This window comes from Solanum lycopersicum, chromosome 12, assembly GCF_036512215.1.
Source record: "Solanum lycopersicum chromosome 12, SLM_r2.1".
Lineage (NCBI taxonomy): Eukaryota > Viridiplantae > Streptophyta > Magnoliopsida > Solanales > Solanaceae > Solanum > Solanum lycopersicum.
This window is the reverse complement of record NC_090811.1, coordinates 28,739,982-28,755,055: the sequence shown is the minus strand read 5'-3', so window position 1 is coordinate 28,755,055 and position 15,074 is coordinate 28,739,982. Positions and strand designations below refer to the sequence as shown.

The 15,074-nt window shown below is 37.5% G+C and overlaps 1 protein-coding gene across 1 annotated transcript; it reads right to left on the bottom strand.

Annotated features, from left to right (window-relative positions):
- Window positions 1-1,935: 1,935 nt before the first annotated feature.
- Window positions 1,936-3,658, bottom strand: LOC138340293 (uncharacterized). Its single transcript, XM_069292006.1, has 3 exons — window positions 3,436-3,658; window positions 2,693-2,752; window positions 1,936-2,129 (listed from the first exon to the last, which is right to left on the bottom strand). Exons 1-3 carry the CDS (start codon window positions 3,656-3,658, stop codon window positions 1,936-1,938), a joined length of 477 nt encoding a protein of 158 aa, XP_069148107.1.
- Window positions 3,659-15,074: the final 11,416 nt, after the last annotated feature.

Sequence of the window (15,074 nt, the reverse complement as noted above, 5' to 3'; positions counted from 1 at the left end):
TGACACCTGATCCATTAATACTACGTATCGGTTCATGACACCCGATCCATTACATAATAAAATCATGCAAGCACACAATTAAGCATATAGAAGACTTTACAATACTACCCAACACATATCATTCGCTATTAAGAGTTTACTATGAAATAGCATAAAAACTATAACCTACTTCCACCAAAGAATTCGCGATCAAGCAAGCTATCCCCCAAAACCTTTGCTTTTCTCTTTGTTTCTCTCTTCTCTCGATCGTTCTCCCTCTCTTTCTCTTTTTCTGATTTTTCCTTATTCAAACTCTTTTTCTTTTACCCTAATTACCATATAATTAAGTATAAAAGATGAGCAAAGTAACCCACTAATTAATTCAAGGTTTTCTCCTTTAACCCCCAAGTAATTGAATTATTAACATTCAACCACTAAATTTATAATTATAAACAGGAATAGTCTAAAATGCCCCTTAAAACATTTATCAGAAATCCGACCCAGTCAGGGTTACGCAGCCTGTCACGGCCCGTCGTGCGTGCGACGGTCCGTCCTGCTGCTTCCGACAAGAAGTTCAAAGAGTTGATATTATTTAAGACTCTGTGACGGTCCATCGTGCCTATGACGGTCCGTCCTGCCATGTCGTCGCGAAGTTCAGAGAGTTGTTCTCAGTACAAAATTTTCCAGAATCTAATTGTTTTGGAATGAGACCCCCTCGACGGTCCGTCGTGCCCATGACGGTCCGTCGTGGGATCCGTCGGCTCAGACAGTTATTACCAGAAAATAAACTCTACTGCTCAAAACGACTAACAGATCGTTACAATAGATACCAATTTACCCATCGTTCTTCCTCGAACGATCACAAGAAGGAAAACAAGGACGAAAAGGAGTACCTGAGTTTGTAAAAAGGTGTGGATATCTTTCTTGCATATCAGCCTCCTTCTCCAAAGTGGACTCTTCCACGGGTCGATTCTTCCATTGAACTTTGATGGATGCAATCTCCCTTGATCTCAACTTGCGGACTTCTCTATCCAAAATGGCAACAGGCTCCTCCTCATAAGACAAATTCTCATCAAGAAGGAATGAATCCCAATGAATGATGTAGTTTCCATCACCATGGTATCTTTTCAGCATACACACATAAAATACCGGGTGCACTCCTGACAGTCATGGGGGTAAGGCTAATTCATAAGCTACCTCCCCCACGCACTTCAGAACTTCAAATGGACCAATATACCTGGGACTAAGCTTACCTCGCTTACCAAACCGCATCACCCCTTTCATGGGTGAAACCTTCAGCAAAACTTGCTCGCCCTCCATAAACTCCATGTCTCTAACCTTTCGATCTGCATATTTTTTCTGCCTACTTTGAGCCGTTAAAAGCTTTTATTGAATGCATTTCACTTTATCTAACGATTCCCTTAGAAGATCAGTACCCCAAGGTCTAACCTCAAATGCATCAAACAACCAAATGGGAGACCAACATCTTCTCCCATACAATGCCTCAAATGGGGCCATATCAATACTTGAGTGATAGCTATTGTTGTATGAGAACTCTGCTAAGGGTAAGAAGTTATCCCAATGACCACCAAACTCTATCACACATGCACGAAGCATATCCTCCAAAACCTGAATCGTTCGCTCAGACTGACAATCGGTCTGAGGGTGAAATGCATTACTAAGATCCAATCTAGTACCTAATTTAGCATGCAATGTTTTCCAAAACATAGTAGTAAACTGCGTACCTCTATCTGATATGATAGAGAGTGGGACTCCATGCAATCGAACAATTTCTGAGATGTAAATTTTGGCTAACTTCTCTGCATTATAAGTCACCTTGACCGGAATGAAATGAGCAGACTTAGTTAATCTGTCAACAATCACCCAAATAGAGTCATACTTACCCATCGTCTTTGGAAGACCAGCCACGAAGTCCATAGCAATTCTCTCCCACTTCTACTCAGGAATGGGAATTCTCTGAAGTGTCCCTCCAGGTCTCTGGTTTTCATACTTTACCTGCTGACAATTCGGGCATTGATTAATGAAAACAACAATGTCCCGCTTCATCCTACTCCACCAAAAATGTTGCTTTAGCTCACGGTACATCTTGGTTGCACCAGGATGTATAGAATACCTTGAACTATGAGCCTCTGTAAGAATAGTGCGAATCAAGTCATTGACGCTGGGTACACATACCCTTCCCTTAATTATCAAAACACCTTCCTCATCGATTTTTGCTTCTTTAGCCTCTCCTCGTAACACCTTATCTCGGATCCGGATCAGTTTCTCATCAGTAAACTGCTTTCCTTTAATCTTATCAAGAAAGGAAGATCTTGCCTCCACACAGGACAAAAATCCTCCCTTCTCATTTACTTCTAGCCTCATAAGGTCATTAGCTAGAGTTTGAACCTCTCTAGCCAATGGGCGTCTAGAAACCTACAAGTGGGCTAGACTTCCCATGCTCCCTGCCTTTCTACTTAAAGCATCTGCCACAACATTAGTTTTTCCCGATGATACAAGATAGTGATGTCATAGTCCTTCAGTAGTTCCATCCACCTCCTCTGTCTCAGATTCAAATCTTTCTGAGTAAAGACATACTGTAAACTACGATGATCCGTAAAGACTTCACATTTAACCCCATATAGATAATGTCTCTGTTGCTTTAATGCAAACACTACTGCAACCAACTCCAAATCATGGGTCGGATAATTACGTTCATGCACCTTTAATTGCCTCGAAGCATATGCAATTACATTCTTCTCTTGCATTAGCACTGCACCAAAACCATAATAGGATGCATCACAATAAATAATGAAATTCTTTCCTTCCACTGGCAAGGTAAGAATTGGTGCAGTAGCCAACAAAGTCTTGAGCTTCTGAAAGCTTTCTTCACACTCGTCCGACCATACAAATGGAACACTCTACTTAGTCAAGTTTGTCAGTTAGGAAGCAACAGAAGAAAATCCTTGACAAATCGACGGTAGTAGCTAGCTAAACCAACAAAGCTCCTTACCTCTGTAACATTAGTAGGTCTTTCCCAACTCTTCACTACTTCGATCTTAGAAGGATCCACCATCACTCCATCCTTAGAAACCACATGCCCCAAGAAGGACACTTAATCTAGCCAAAACTCACTCTTGGAGAATTTGGCATAAAGCTTTTTCTCCCTCAATATTTCCAATACAATTCTCAAGTGCTCCTCATGTTCTTTCTTGCTCTTTGAGTATACCAGTATATCATCAATGAATACGATGACAAAGAGATCCAGATATGGCTTAAAAATTCTGTTCATCAAACTCATGAAAGCAGCAGGGGAATTCGTAAGCCCAAAAGACATTACTAAGAACTCATAATGTCCATACCTAGTTCGTAAAGCAGTCTTGGGCACATCCGTGGCCCGTATTTTCAATTGATGATAACCAGATCTCAAATCGATTTTTTAGAAGGTACAAGCACCTTGTAACTGATCAAACAAATCATCGATACGAGGAAGATGGTAATTGTTCTTAATAGTTACCTTATTCAGTTGTCTGTAGTCAATGCACATCTGAGAACTTCCATCCTTCTTCTTCACAAACAAAATCGGAGCACCCCAACGAGATGTACTTGGTCTAATGAAGCCTTTGCTTAAAAACTCTTGAAGTTGGGTCTTTAACTCTCTTAACTCAGCGGGAGCCATCCTATAAGGGGGTATGGAAATGGGGCGAGTACCCGGCTCCAGATCAATGCAAAAGTCAATATCCCTTTCCGGTGGCATACCAGGAAGGTCTGCAGGAAACACATCCAGAAACTCACGGACTATCGAAACAGACTCCATTAAAGGTACTTGGGTAGTATCGTCCTTGAGGTGTGCCAAGAAAGCTAAACAACCCTTACTAACCATTCTCTTAGCACGAAGAAAGGAGATAATACGAACTGGAGTGGAAGTGTAGTCACCCTCCCACACTAACGGATCTGTCCCAGGCTTAGCCAATGTCACAGTTTTGGCATTACAATATAAGATTGCAAAGTTTGGAGAAAGCCAAGTCATACCCAGAATTGCATCGAAATCAACCATTTCTAAGATAACCAAGTCTACATGAGTATTGCTCCCCACAAAAGTTACAAGACAAGACCTATATACCTTTTCAACTATCACAGACTCACCCACCGGAGTAGAAACACGAATAGGCATGTCAAGCAATTCACAATGTAAGTTAAGACCAGTAGCAAATGAGGAAGATACATATGAAAATGTGGATCCAGGATCAAATAATACAGAATCCATGCAATCGGAAACCAAAAGATTACCTGTGATGATAGCATCAGATGTCTCCGCTTCAGATCTTCTAGGGAAAGCATAACAATAGGCTCTATCACTTGTCTACCCGTTGCCCCTACCATGTTGCGCTGCTGAAGTCCCAGTTTGCGCGTCACCCCGGCCGTTTTGATGATCACCATTACCTCGGTCACCACGTCCTCCCGAATAACGGTCTCTTCCATGACCACCTCTACCTCTGATTATTGGGGGTTTGTAACTCGGTTTTGGAAAATACCTCCTAATATGTCCAGTCTCTCTAGAGCCATAACATTCTCTGGATTTAAGCATAGGTTTCTGTGAGAATGACGGAGTCTGGGGATAACCTCCAAACTCAGAGAAATGTTGACCGATCTGTGGTGGACCCCCAGCTACAGCCTGTAGTGAAGACTGAATAGGTCGGGCTGGATAACCTCCTGAACTCTGCCCTCTAGAGTAAGAACCATTAAACTCACCTCTTTTACGAAACTTCTTAGTTGCTGATGCCATGGTGAAGTCATCTGGCTTCACTCCCTCCACCTCTATCACAAAGTCTACCACTTCCTGAAAGGATTTTGCTGCAGCAGCTACCTGTAAGGCTGAAATCCACTAATCTGACCTCAACCCTTTCACGGAACGGCGAATCCGCTCTTGTGGACTGAAGCAAAGTTGGGTGGCATACCTGGATAGTGCACGAAACTTAGTCTCATAAGTAGTAACCAACATCTTGCCTTGCTCTAGGCTTAGGAACTCATCTCTCCTCTTATCCGTCAAAGTCTGGGGTATATACTTCTCCATAAACAAGCTAGAAAATGATGCCCAAGTCATAGGTGGTGCTTGTGCTGGTTGACACTCAACATACGATTGCCACCACATTTTGGTGTTCCCCTGAAATTGATAGGTCACAAACTCGATGCCAAATCGTTCTACTATGCCCATCTTGTGTAGTAGCTAATGACAATCAACAAGGAAATCATAGGCATCCTCAGATTCAGCACCTTTGAAGACTGGAGGTTTCAATTTTAAGAACTTACTGAAGAGTTCATGCTGATCACTTGTCATTATAGGCCCTGTAGTTAACCAACGAAACGTGCCTATTTCCAATGAGACATCCATACGGGGAGCCACAGCAGCTGCATGTTGTACTCCCGGAACCTGAGGTGCTGGTGCAGAAAAAACTGGAGGTGTCTGGCCCTGATTAGATAACCCGCTAAGATAAGCAAGAACTTGATTAATCATCTCTGGGGTAGGTTGGGGTGGTAATTCTTCATTCTGCACTTGCTCATTCTCCCCTTCCTCACCCTCTCTTACTACCTCCTCAGTCGGTGGAGGAGTCACCGCCCTAGTACTAGATGGGCCAGGTGATTGTTCTCTTCCTCTAGAGGACGTCCTCCCGCGACCTCTACCACGGCCTCTTGCCACTGCTCCTCTTAGAGCTATAGCCTCAGTGGCTGGTTCAGCCGCATCTTGTCTTGCCGGTGTTGGTGTTGGCGCAGTTGTTGCTCTAGTTCTAACCATCTGCGAAATTGAGTGAAGATGGTCAGATACCAATTAGTATCACCTAGATACCAATTGGATCCAAGTAATAGCACGAAAGAAAGAAAGAATGGAATTTTCCTAAAGTCCTGTAGCCTCTCAAAGAAAAGTAAAGGCGTCCCCCTACCGTTCCCCAAGACTCTACTAGACTCGTTCTTGTGTGATGAGACCAACGAAACTAATGCTTTGATACCAAGTTTGTCACGACCCAAAATGAGCCGCGTGTGGCACCCACACTTATCCTACTATGTGGGCGAACCAACCAATCTAAACCCCAACATTTCAAACATAATAAATAGAAAACAATGCGGAAGACTTAAAACTAATTAACAAAATCAATAATCAACTTCTAAAACTCAAAACTTATCATTATCCCCAAAATCTGGAAGTCATCATCACAAGAACATCTATCCTCAAATTACTAAATCTAAGAGTATCTAGAAAGCTAAGATAAGTAGACAAATGGTCCATGTCTGAACTTCAAGGACATCAAGACATGAATGAGAGAGAGAATCCAGTCCAAGCTAGAACAATAGCTCACCCTGAAATCTGACGTGATGAAGACTAGCTAGAGTTGTGGTTGAGTTGAAGACGACGGTACGTTTGCTGCACTCCACAATTAACAAGAAGAAAACATACAAGTAGGGGTCAGTACAAAACACGAGTACTGAGTAGATATCATCGGCCAACTCAAAATAGAAAGCAATATATATCAGATAATATACTAAAATCAACTACAATACTCAACAGGTAGCAACAACAAGTACAAGAATCATTGATAATAACGCCAAGTACACCCATGAGGACACAAGCCTCCATACCATTCTCATTGGAAATTAGGTTCATTAAATTGAGTATATTAACATCATTCAAGATTCATTCTTTTTACTACCTTGGTGTCAGAACGTGACACTCCGATCCCCTAATGCTATCTGTCGGTTCGTGACACCCGATACCCCTAATACTACGTGTCGGTTTGTGACACCCTATCCCCTAATACTATGTGTCGATTCGTGACACCCGATCCATTGATACTACGTGTCGGTTCGTGACACCCGATCCATTAATACTACGTGTTGATTCGTGACACCCGATCCATTACATAATCACATCATGCAAGCACACAATTAAGCATATAGAAGACTTTACAATACTACCCAACACATATCATTCGCTATTAAGAGTATACTATGAAATAGCATAAAAACCATAACCTACTTCCACCGAAGAATTAGCGATCAAGCAAGCTATCCCCAAAAACCTTTGCTTTCCTCTTCGTTTCTCTCTTCTCTCGATCTCCCTCTCTTTCTCTTTTTCTGATTTTTCCTTATTCAAACTCTTTTTCTTTTACCCTAATTACCATATAATTAAGTATAAAAGATGACCAAAGTAACCAACTAATTAATTCAAGGTTTTCTCCTTTAACCCCCAAGTAATTGAATTATTAACATTCAAGCACTAACTTTATAATTATAAACAGGAATAGTCCAAAACGCCCCATAAAACATTTAACAGAAATCCGACCCAGTCAGGGTTACGCAGCCTGTGACGGCCTGTCGTGCCTGCGACGGTCCGTCCTGCTACTTCCGTCCCAAAGTTCAGAGAGTTGATTTTATTTAAGACTCTTTGACGGTCCGTCGTGCCTGTGACGGTCCGTCCTTCCATGTCGTCGCGAAGTTCAGAGAGTTGTTCTCAGTACCAAATTTTCCAGAATCTAAGTGTTTTGGAACGAGACCCCCTCGACGGTCCGTCGTGCCCATGAATGTCCGTCGTGGAATCCGTAGACTCAGACAGTTATTACCAGAAAATAAACTCTACTGCTCACAACGACTAACAGGTCGTTACAGAAATTGAAGGAAATAAGAAGATATCTTATAATATAAAGGGAAAAGAGAAAATATTTACTTTATTTTTCATATAATTTATACCATTCGGTGGTTCCTATAAAAGCAAACTGATTGAGTTTTTGCTTATTAAAGGAAATAAGTGAAAGGAAAATTATGTCATTTAATTCAATTTATTAGTTTGTCATTCTCTACAATTACTCCTTACAAAAAATGAGGACTATTGGATATTATCATGATATAAAGAGTTACTTTTTTAAAAAAATATTAAAATTATTATTTCTTTAAATAGAGAGTAAATTTAGGGAGAAAAATAAGGAGGTAGATATGGAAAATTGTAAAATAATGTTAAAAAATATTGAGTTAAAGTGGAAGAAAATAAAAGAAAAGGTACGAAAAAGAGGAATATAAAAATTAATGTAAATAATAAAAATACGAAGGAAAGAAATAAATATAGAATATTAAGTTACGTTTTTTTTAATTTTATTCAAATAAACTTAAATATAGAAATTTAAAAGTTTTTTTCGTTAATTACATTATAAAAATGTATTTAGACGGTTAGATTTATTACTATTTAAGAAAGATAGGTATTGTATTTATAATGTAATAAGTCAATGCATTACTAATTATTATAAGCATATAAAAATAGTATTTTCGTGTTCATTTTTATGAATTTATTTTAATAAATAAGTATAAAATACATTATTATGATAGAGATGTTTGTGATTAGGCAAAGGGAGATGAACTGAATAATAAAATCTACTTAAAAATACTAATATATTCATGTAGAAAATTGAGTCTATCTGTTGAATGTGGCGTATTCATGAGCTGATAAAGCAAATTCTTAGTTTGATTAACTAATTTTATGCTAATCTGCATGTTAGGTCTTTATCATATGTATTTACATTAGAAAATATCATAATTTTAGTGGAAGCAAACTTTTATTTTATTTATCTATTATAAAGCGTACATATTTCTTCATTTTTTTCTTCGGTTAAATTTATTATATGTTTTATTGTTGTTACCATATAATAACTCTATCGAAGAATGCATTTAAATGGATACTAAATTCATCAATATTCAATTATTATAACTCTACCAATAAACAAAAGTAAATGTTAAATTGTGCAAATTTAATGAATATTTTTTTCTTTTTCGATAAAATTAATATCGCATGAATCAGAGTTAAAATTACAAATCTAAATACTATAATTTTAATATAGTTTATTTGAATATGAAGTCAAAGAAGATCATTGCAAATATTATTCATATTGTAATTTTATTTAAAAAACCATATATTTAATATATTTTCACACCGCGCATTGCGTGACTATGTTTATTAGTATTATTATAAGTGGAAAGATTTTAAGTTTAGAGTTGAATTACGAAAATGTCCTTTCTTTTTTAAAAAAAATTAAAATCAATTAAAATAAAATTAATAATTACTATGATTAATTGTTACAACTTATCATTTTCTAATGAATTCATCCACATATTTTTACTTTTTTATATTTATGTTGAGAATGAATAGTTTTATATATGGATTCTCTGTTATTTTGATTGAAGAATATGATATGTCACAAGATGCACTCTTTGCTAGCTATATGAAAATGATAAAAAAAAATGGTGACTGATCATAAAATGATCTGAATAAAATTTGATAATTATAGATAATACTTTAAATTTTATTGGTATTTTAAATAGTTAATTGAAAAATTTTAATGTTCCATATCACGATAGAACATCTATAAGATACTAAATACTCTCATAAGACAACATCTATGTAATATGTATGCGGCAAAATAAAGGATAATTTTTTGTAGAATTAATTATTGACATCATATATTTTTCTCTATAACATTGTACTTATAAAAGTGTTCACATTCATTATATAAGTAAATTTTGTTTTTGCAAAATTACATCTATATCATAGCCTTACTCAAATATTAATTGAATAATAACAATTGAAAAGATATATCATATTTGAAGATAAATTATTAATATGTATATTTCGCTATACAAATACCAAAGAAATCGATTGTATAATTTTGCTATACATATACCAAAGAAAGCAATGGTATAATCTGTTTTGTTATACATATATAAAAGATCAATTGTATAATTTGTGTTTGTATAAAACAAGAAAGAGACAGACAAAAGAAAATTGGGTAGGTGAAGATCGTATGTGTATAATCATAAGCGTATAGGACAAAAATATATGCACTTATATTTATATATAAAATTTTATCTCACTTTATAAAAAGAAAAATACAATGTATACATTTGTGTTTGTATAAAGTGAGAGAGGCGAGTGAGCGAGCAAGATCTGGGAGAGTGGTAAGCGAGATCTGGAAGAGGGGAAAGAGGGGAACAAAAATATATGTATATATACATTTTTCTCTCGATTTATTGAAGCATAGACACATTCTATACATTTGCATTTTTATGTAAAGTGAGACAGGTGAGTGAGCAAGCTAGCGAGATTTGAGAGAGTGGCAAGCGAGATCTGGAAGAGGGAAAAGAGGGACACGACAATATATATATATATATATATATATATATATATATATATATATATATATATATATATATTCTCTTTATTATAACACAAACATATTTTATACATTTGCGTTTGTATAAATGTAAAACTTTGAAAATCCAAGACGCATTGGAAAGCCTAACATAGGTGTCATAAAGTGTAAACATTGTTTCTAAATCCATTTTTAATGAATATATGTCATTTAGGAGATTTAAGAATCTAAACGACCAAAAAATCCGGGAAGTTGGTTAAAAGGGATGTTAGTGTGACTTAGTCTATTTGACTAACATTTAGGAGTAGGAAATGTACGAAAATTGGTGGAAAGGTAGCTAATAGGTGTTTGAGTTATTTCATGGTTTAAATGTCCGGGTACGACTCCCAAAGGACCAACTAAGGACCCTTGAGAAGGGCCCCTGTAGTTTGATGCAACACTGTCTGGCAGTGTGCATCGACGATACAGAAGAAAGGCAGTGTGTGGATCGACAGAATGTTGATGCCACTATCGTCTCACACTTAGGAAGGTGGAGAAGGTCCCTTCACCTCCACAGCATGTGAACTCATCGACAGAGTGTAGAGGTGCAGGCTATGGTTCGTATGTGGATCGACGAGGCGTTGATTCGAACGTCGTCCCACACTTAGACAATTTGGAGGAATCCATCTCCTGCACAGTCACTGACCAAGATGATGGAGTGAATGGCGGAGAGAGGGTTGTCCGTCGACTCACAAATTTCCCTTCGATCGGGGTCTCGTCTGTGAGGGTCGAGTTTTACTGCCAAATATTAAATGATTTCATTTAATCAATTAAGTGGTTTAGGGGTTAGTTGGGGATTAAAAGGAGACAAATAAAGTTGATTAAGCCCTAATATAAATACCGTCAACCCTGATTGAGCTATTGATGATTATGATTATACAAGGGTAGACCCTATTGGCTAAATTAAGCTATGATTGATACTTACAGGCTTAAAGACATTTCAAAAACAAACTTTAGCTTAGTGCCGAGTGAACTAGATAGAGAAGTGTCTTTTGCCACATAGGAAGCTAGGAACACTATGTTATTATTGAGATTGGAGACTGTATTTCATGGCGCATAAAGAGGGTCCCAAAAAAATCTCCTATTTCTTGACATTTGTTGCCCCCATAGAAATACTAGCTAGTGGATCCACGTGTTTCTAGGTTTCATGTTTTGTTAGTACCTTGGCAAGTAGTCTGCCTTCTTTCAGTGTAGGGTCTTATGACACCGGATTCCATACTAGCTCATGTGGTCTGTGTCGATTAGGGCAAGATGTTCCCAAAAAGGTAAAATGAATTAAAGAATTGAACTCTAACTAGGATAACCTACACAGGTCTAGCTTAGTCTAGGTAGGGTTGTGGGACTCTACCTAGAAATTGCACTAGTTAACCATGAGGGGAGTCTTAGGAGGAGGTTCTTATATATATATATATATATATATATATATATATATATATATATATTTATGATCATACAAGATGAATATATGATGGCCATGGCATATTGTTGATATTGTATGCTGATTAGTTCATTTATGAATATGCCTTTGATACGCTCAAACTTACTTCTCAAATAAGAAGTAAAGCGTTCGTGTCAAGTAAATAACCCAACTAGTGAGGTAGGGATCGTTCCCACGAGGAAAATAGTCTAGACTTAACTTCAACCTCTTATTACTAATGTTTGGTCAATGACTTTCTTGGAAAGTAAAAACATAAAGATGGGGGTTTCTATTTCTAATTGAGTGAAAATAAATAACGAACTTGAAAGAGACACTTAACAACTCTGACAGTTGGATTATAATCAATTAATCAAAGTAACATGGGTTTACGTGTTCCCCACAGGTTCATAACTTTATAATTCTAACAATAACAATTCTTTCCTAGTATCTTGCATGTAAAGTGTTAAATTTTTTATTTCTAAATCCTTGGCCTGGCATCTAGAAAATCTCACTCAGCACCTTGGTCTGGCTACGTGTGTTGCTATCCTAACTCTTATTCTTACCTCATATTAAGCATCGTATTTGATATTTGACTAAGTTATTACTTCGTACCAATCAATACTAGCCTATTAGATAGTATACACTAAATCTATGTTAATAATTCTTTTCCTATTATCTACCTCCATTGTCCGGCAAGTAGCATTTAGGCGAGTTCTAACGTTTGTCATCTGTTAAAAAGACTTCTAAGCGAAAAAATTATTAATACATGCAACACACTATTCTAGAATTGTTAGTTTAGTTAGGGTTTATCTCATTATTTGTCTATGGTTCCCACAACCCTAGTTATGGAGTTAAATTACTCATGGCCATTAACACAATATTCAAATATATTAAATAAGAGTTCATGTACTTACTTCAATGAGAAAGGGAAAAATTCAAAAGTTTGCTTGATTAATCACCAAAAATCACTTGCAAGAATCTCCAAATCTAACAATAATACACAAAGTCTAATAATATGATGTTTAACAATACGGAGTCTAACAATACGGAGTCTAACCACAAAAATGAGGTTTTTGGAACTATTTACAAAAAATAAAAAAACCTAATTAAACAAGGACAATGTTTGCTAGAAATCTGCCAAAACGCGGCTGGGTCGACAGACTCCGTCATCCCATACTTGTGCAATTTCTTCTGCTGCTCTCTTCACCACCCTCGACGGCAAGTATGACGGACCGTCATAGGCACAACGGTCCGTCGAGGGATTTCATTTCAAAACACTTCAACTCTTGGAATCTGGGTACTGGGATTACTTTTCTGAACTTCATGACGAACCTGCAGGACGGACCATCATAGCCATGACGGACCGTCATAAGCTTCGTAACCCCTCACTTGGTCAGACTTCCCTATCTTCCTTCAGCAGCTTCACTCCGCTGCCACCTACGGACTGTTACAAACAAGAAAGACTGTCATAATCTCCGTAGGTGGTCTCTTCTGCATTTCTTCGCTCAAAATCTCCGAATTCAGCTTTGGACAGATTTCCTGCAAAACAAAGAGAAACTTATATAAAAATTAGAGGAAAAAGGCTTTTGGACACACTAAACTTAAAGAAAAAAGAATTTATTATACCGTGACACCACGGTATATAAACACCCTCAACTTAAATTCGTTGTTTGTCCTCAAGCGACGCACTTTGACTCACTACACAATCTTTGTACAATAGTATCCATGTTTTATGCTTTGCAATCATTTGGCTATCAATCCCGATTAATCTCATCAAATTTATGCATGCTATCACTATTAGGCTTGAATTTTGTGGGATCAGAACATGACACAGACTCACCATGCACTAACACCTATCCTCTTCAATTTCTCACTGAGGTGCTAACAACTCCGATATTGCAACAAGTGTCCTCATTTTTCACACAATGATTTTAGTTTGAGTATAAGCATTAATTTTTCAATACTCACTCTCAGAACAAAGTCACACTCATTCACAACTATTTCCTTAAGCTTGCCCTTATTTTCACTGCCTTAAGTTTTCTATACAACCCTTAGGATCACGCTAGGATTTTCTTAGCTAGTAACATAGGCTCAGGGTCAGGTAGGGTACATTTAGGTATACTTTAGTGACTTTTTACCCTCCTTGACATATCGGCTAAACCTTCCACTTTCTATCATTTTATCTCGCCCAGTTTCTCATACTCTTTCACCTTGCTATTTTCTCTTCTTTCTTCATTTGTGTAAGTGACAATCTTCTTTTCTTGTTTGTATTTCTTGTGTATTTTTCTTTTTCATTACTTTTCTGTCAACTAATTCATGAGTCTATTTACTTTTGTTCTTTTTCTCTCTTTGTTCTTTCAACCCCACTTTCAAGAGCATTCCTCATAATAGCCACCCTCAACACATGGATTTTCCATGAGTCAAGGTACACAATACCCAAAATTGGGTCAGGTCCATAATGAAAGTTGTTTACTGCATTAGCCACCCTCAACTTATGCTTTTGGCATAAGTTGAGGTGCACATGTCAAAGGAGGGACCAGGGCCAACACATCGTTCACAGAAAAGATCAGTTGGGGTGAAAAAGAAATGTCTAATTTAAGATCAGTTGGGGTGAAAAAGAAAGGTCTAATTTAAGCTCAGATTATTTGTATCAAAGAAGGATAAATTTCATTTGGTTTCTTTTTTTAGTCTAGAAGTGGGCTATATTGAATAAGGGCCGATGATCCTTTCGTAATTGTCTATTACAGCTTACTTTTAGCAGGACTAACAAGGCAAGTTCTAGCTCAGTACCAATAGTGGACTTATTCGAATTTTCCTTACACTCACTTGACATCTCATCAATATACCAGATTATCAGACACCTAGTTCAAAATTAAGACTTAGGGTAATGCAATGGTGTGACTCTATGTCATGCTTAGAGCAACACAATTATCAGTTACTATGCCTAGTCATGCATCATTTTCCAGTTTATCAGGATATCATTTTAGCCATCATGCTTCAGAATCAAACTATGTACAAAAGATATACACATGCTGGTTCAACAGAAAAAGTAATCAGTCTTTTGGGGAAAAAGAACACAGGCAAGAAAACCCCAAAAGAGGATAGTGAGTTGGGCTACTCAGACTTCACCCTAATGCTCACTTTCCATTTACCCCACCACAACAAAAAAAACATGCAATTGTCCCCAATGCATAAAAATCTAAATACTAGAGTGGTAGGTGAAGCAAACCTGTGGCGCAAAGCGCCGTCGATCAGCAAGATGGTGGGTCCGGTTCCCCGAAACCTACGTCCTCTGCAATCTGGACACCCTCAGTGGTGTCCTCAGCTACAACTGCACCATCAGTAGTGCCTCCAGCTATCTCCACAGTGCGGGAGCTAGACGCCCCAACCGCTAACTCTGATGTTTTCATTTGGTGCGCCTCCTCCTCAACAAGTGAGGCTCTCCTCGCAGC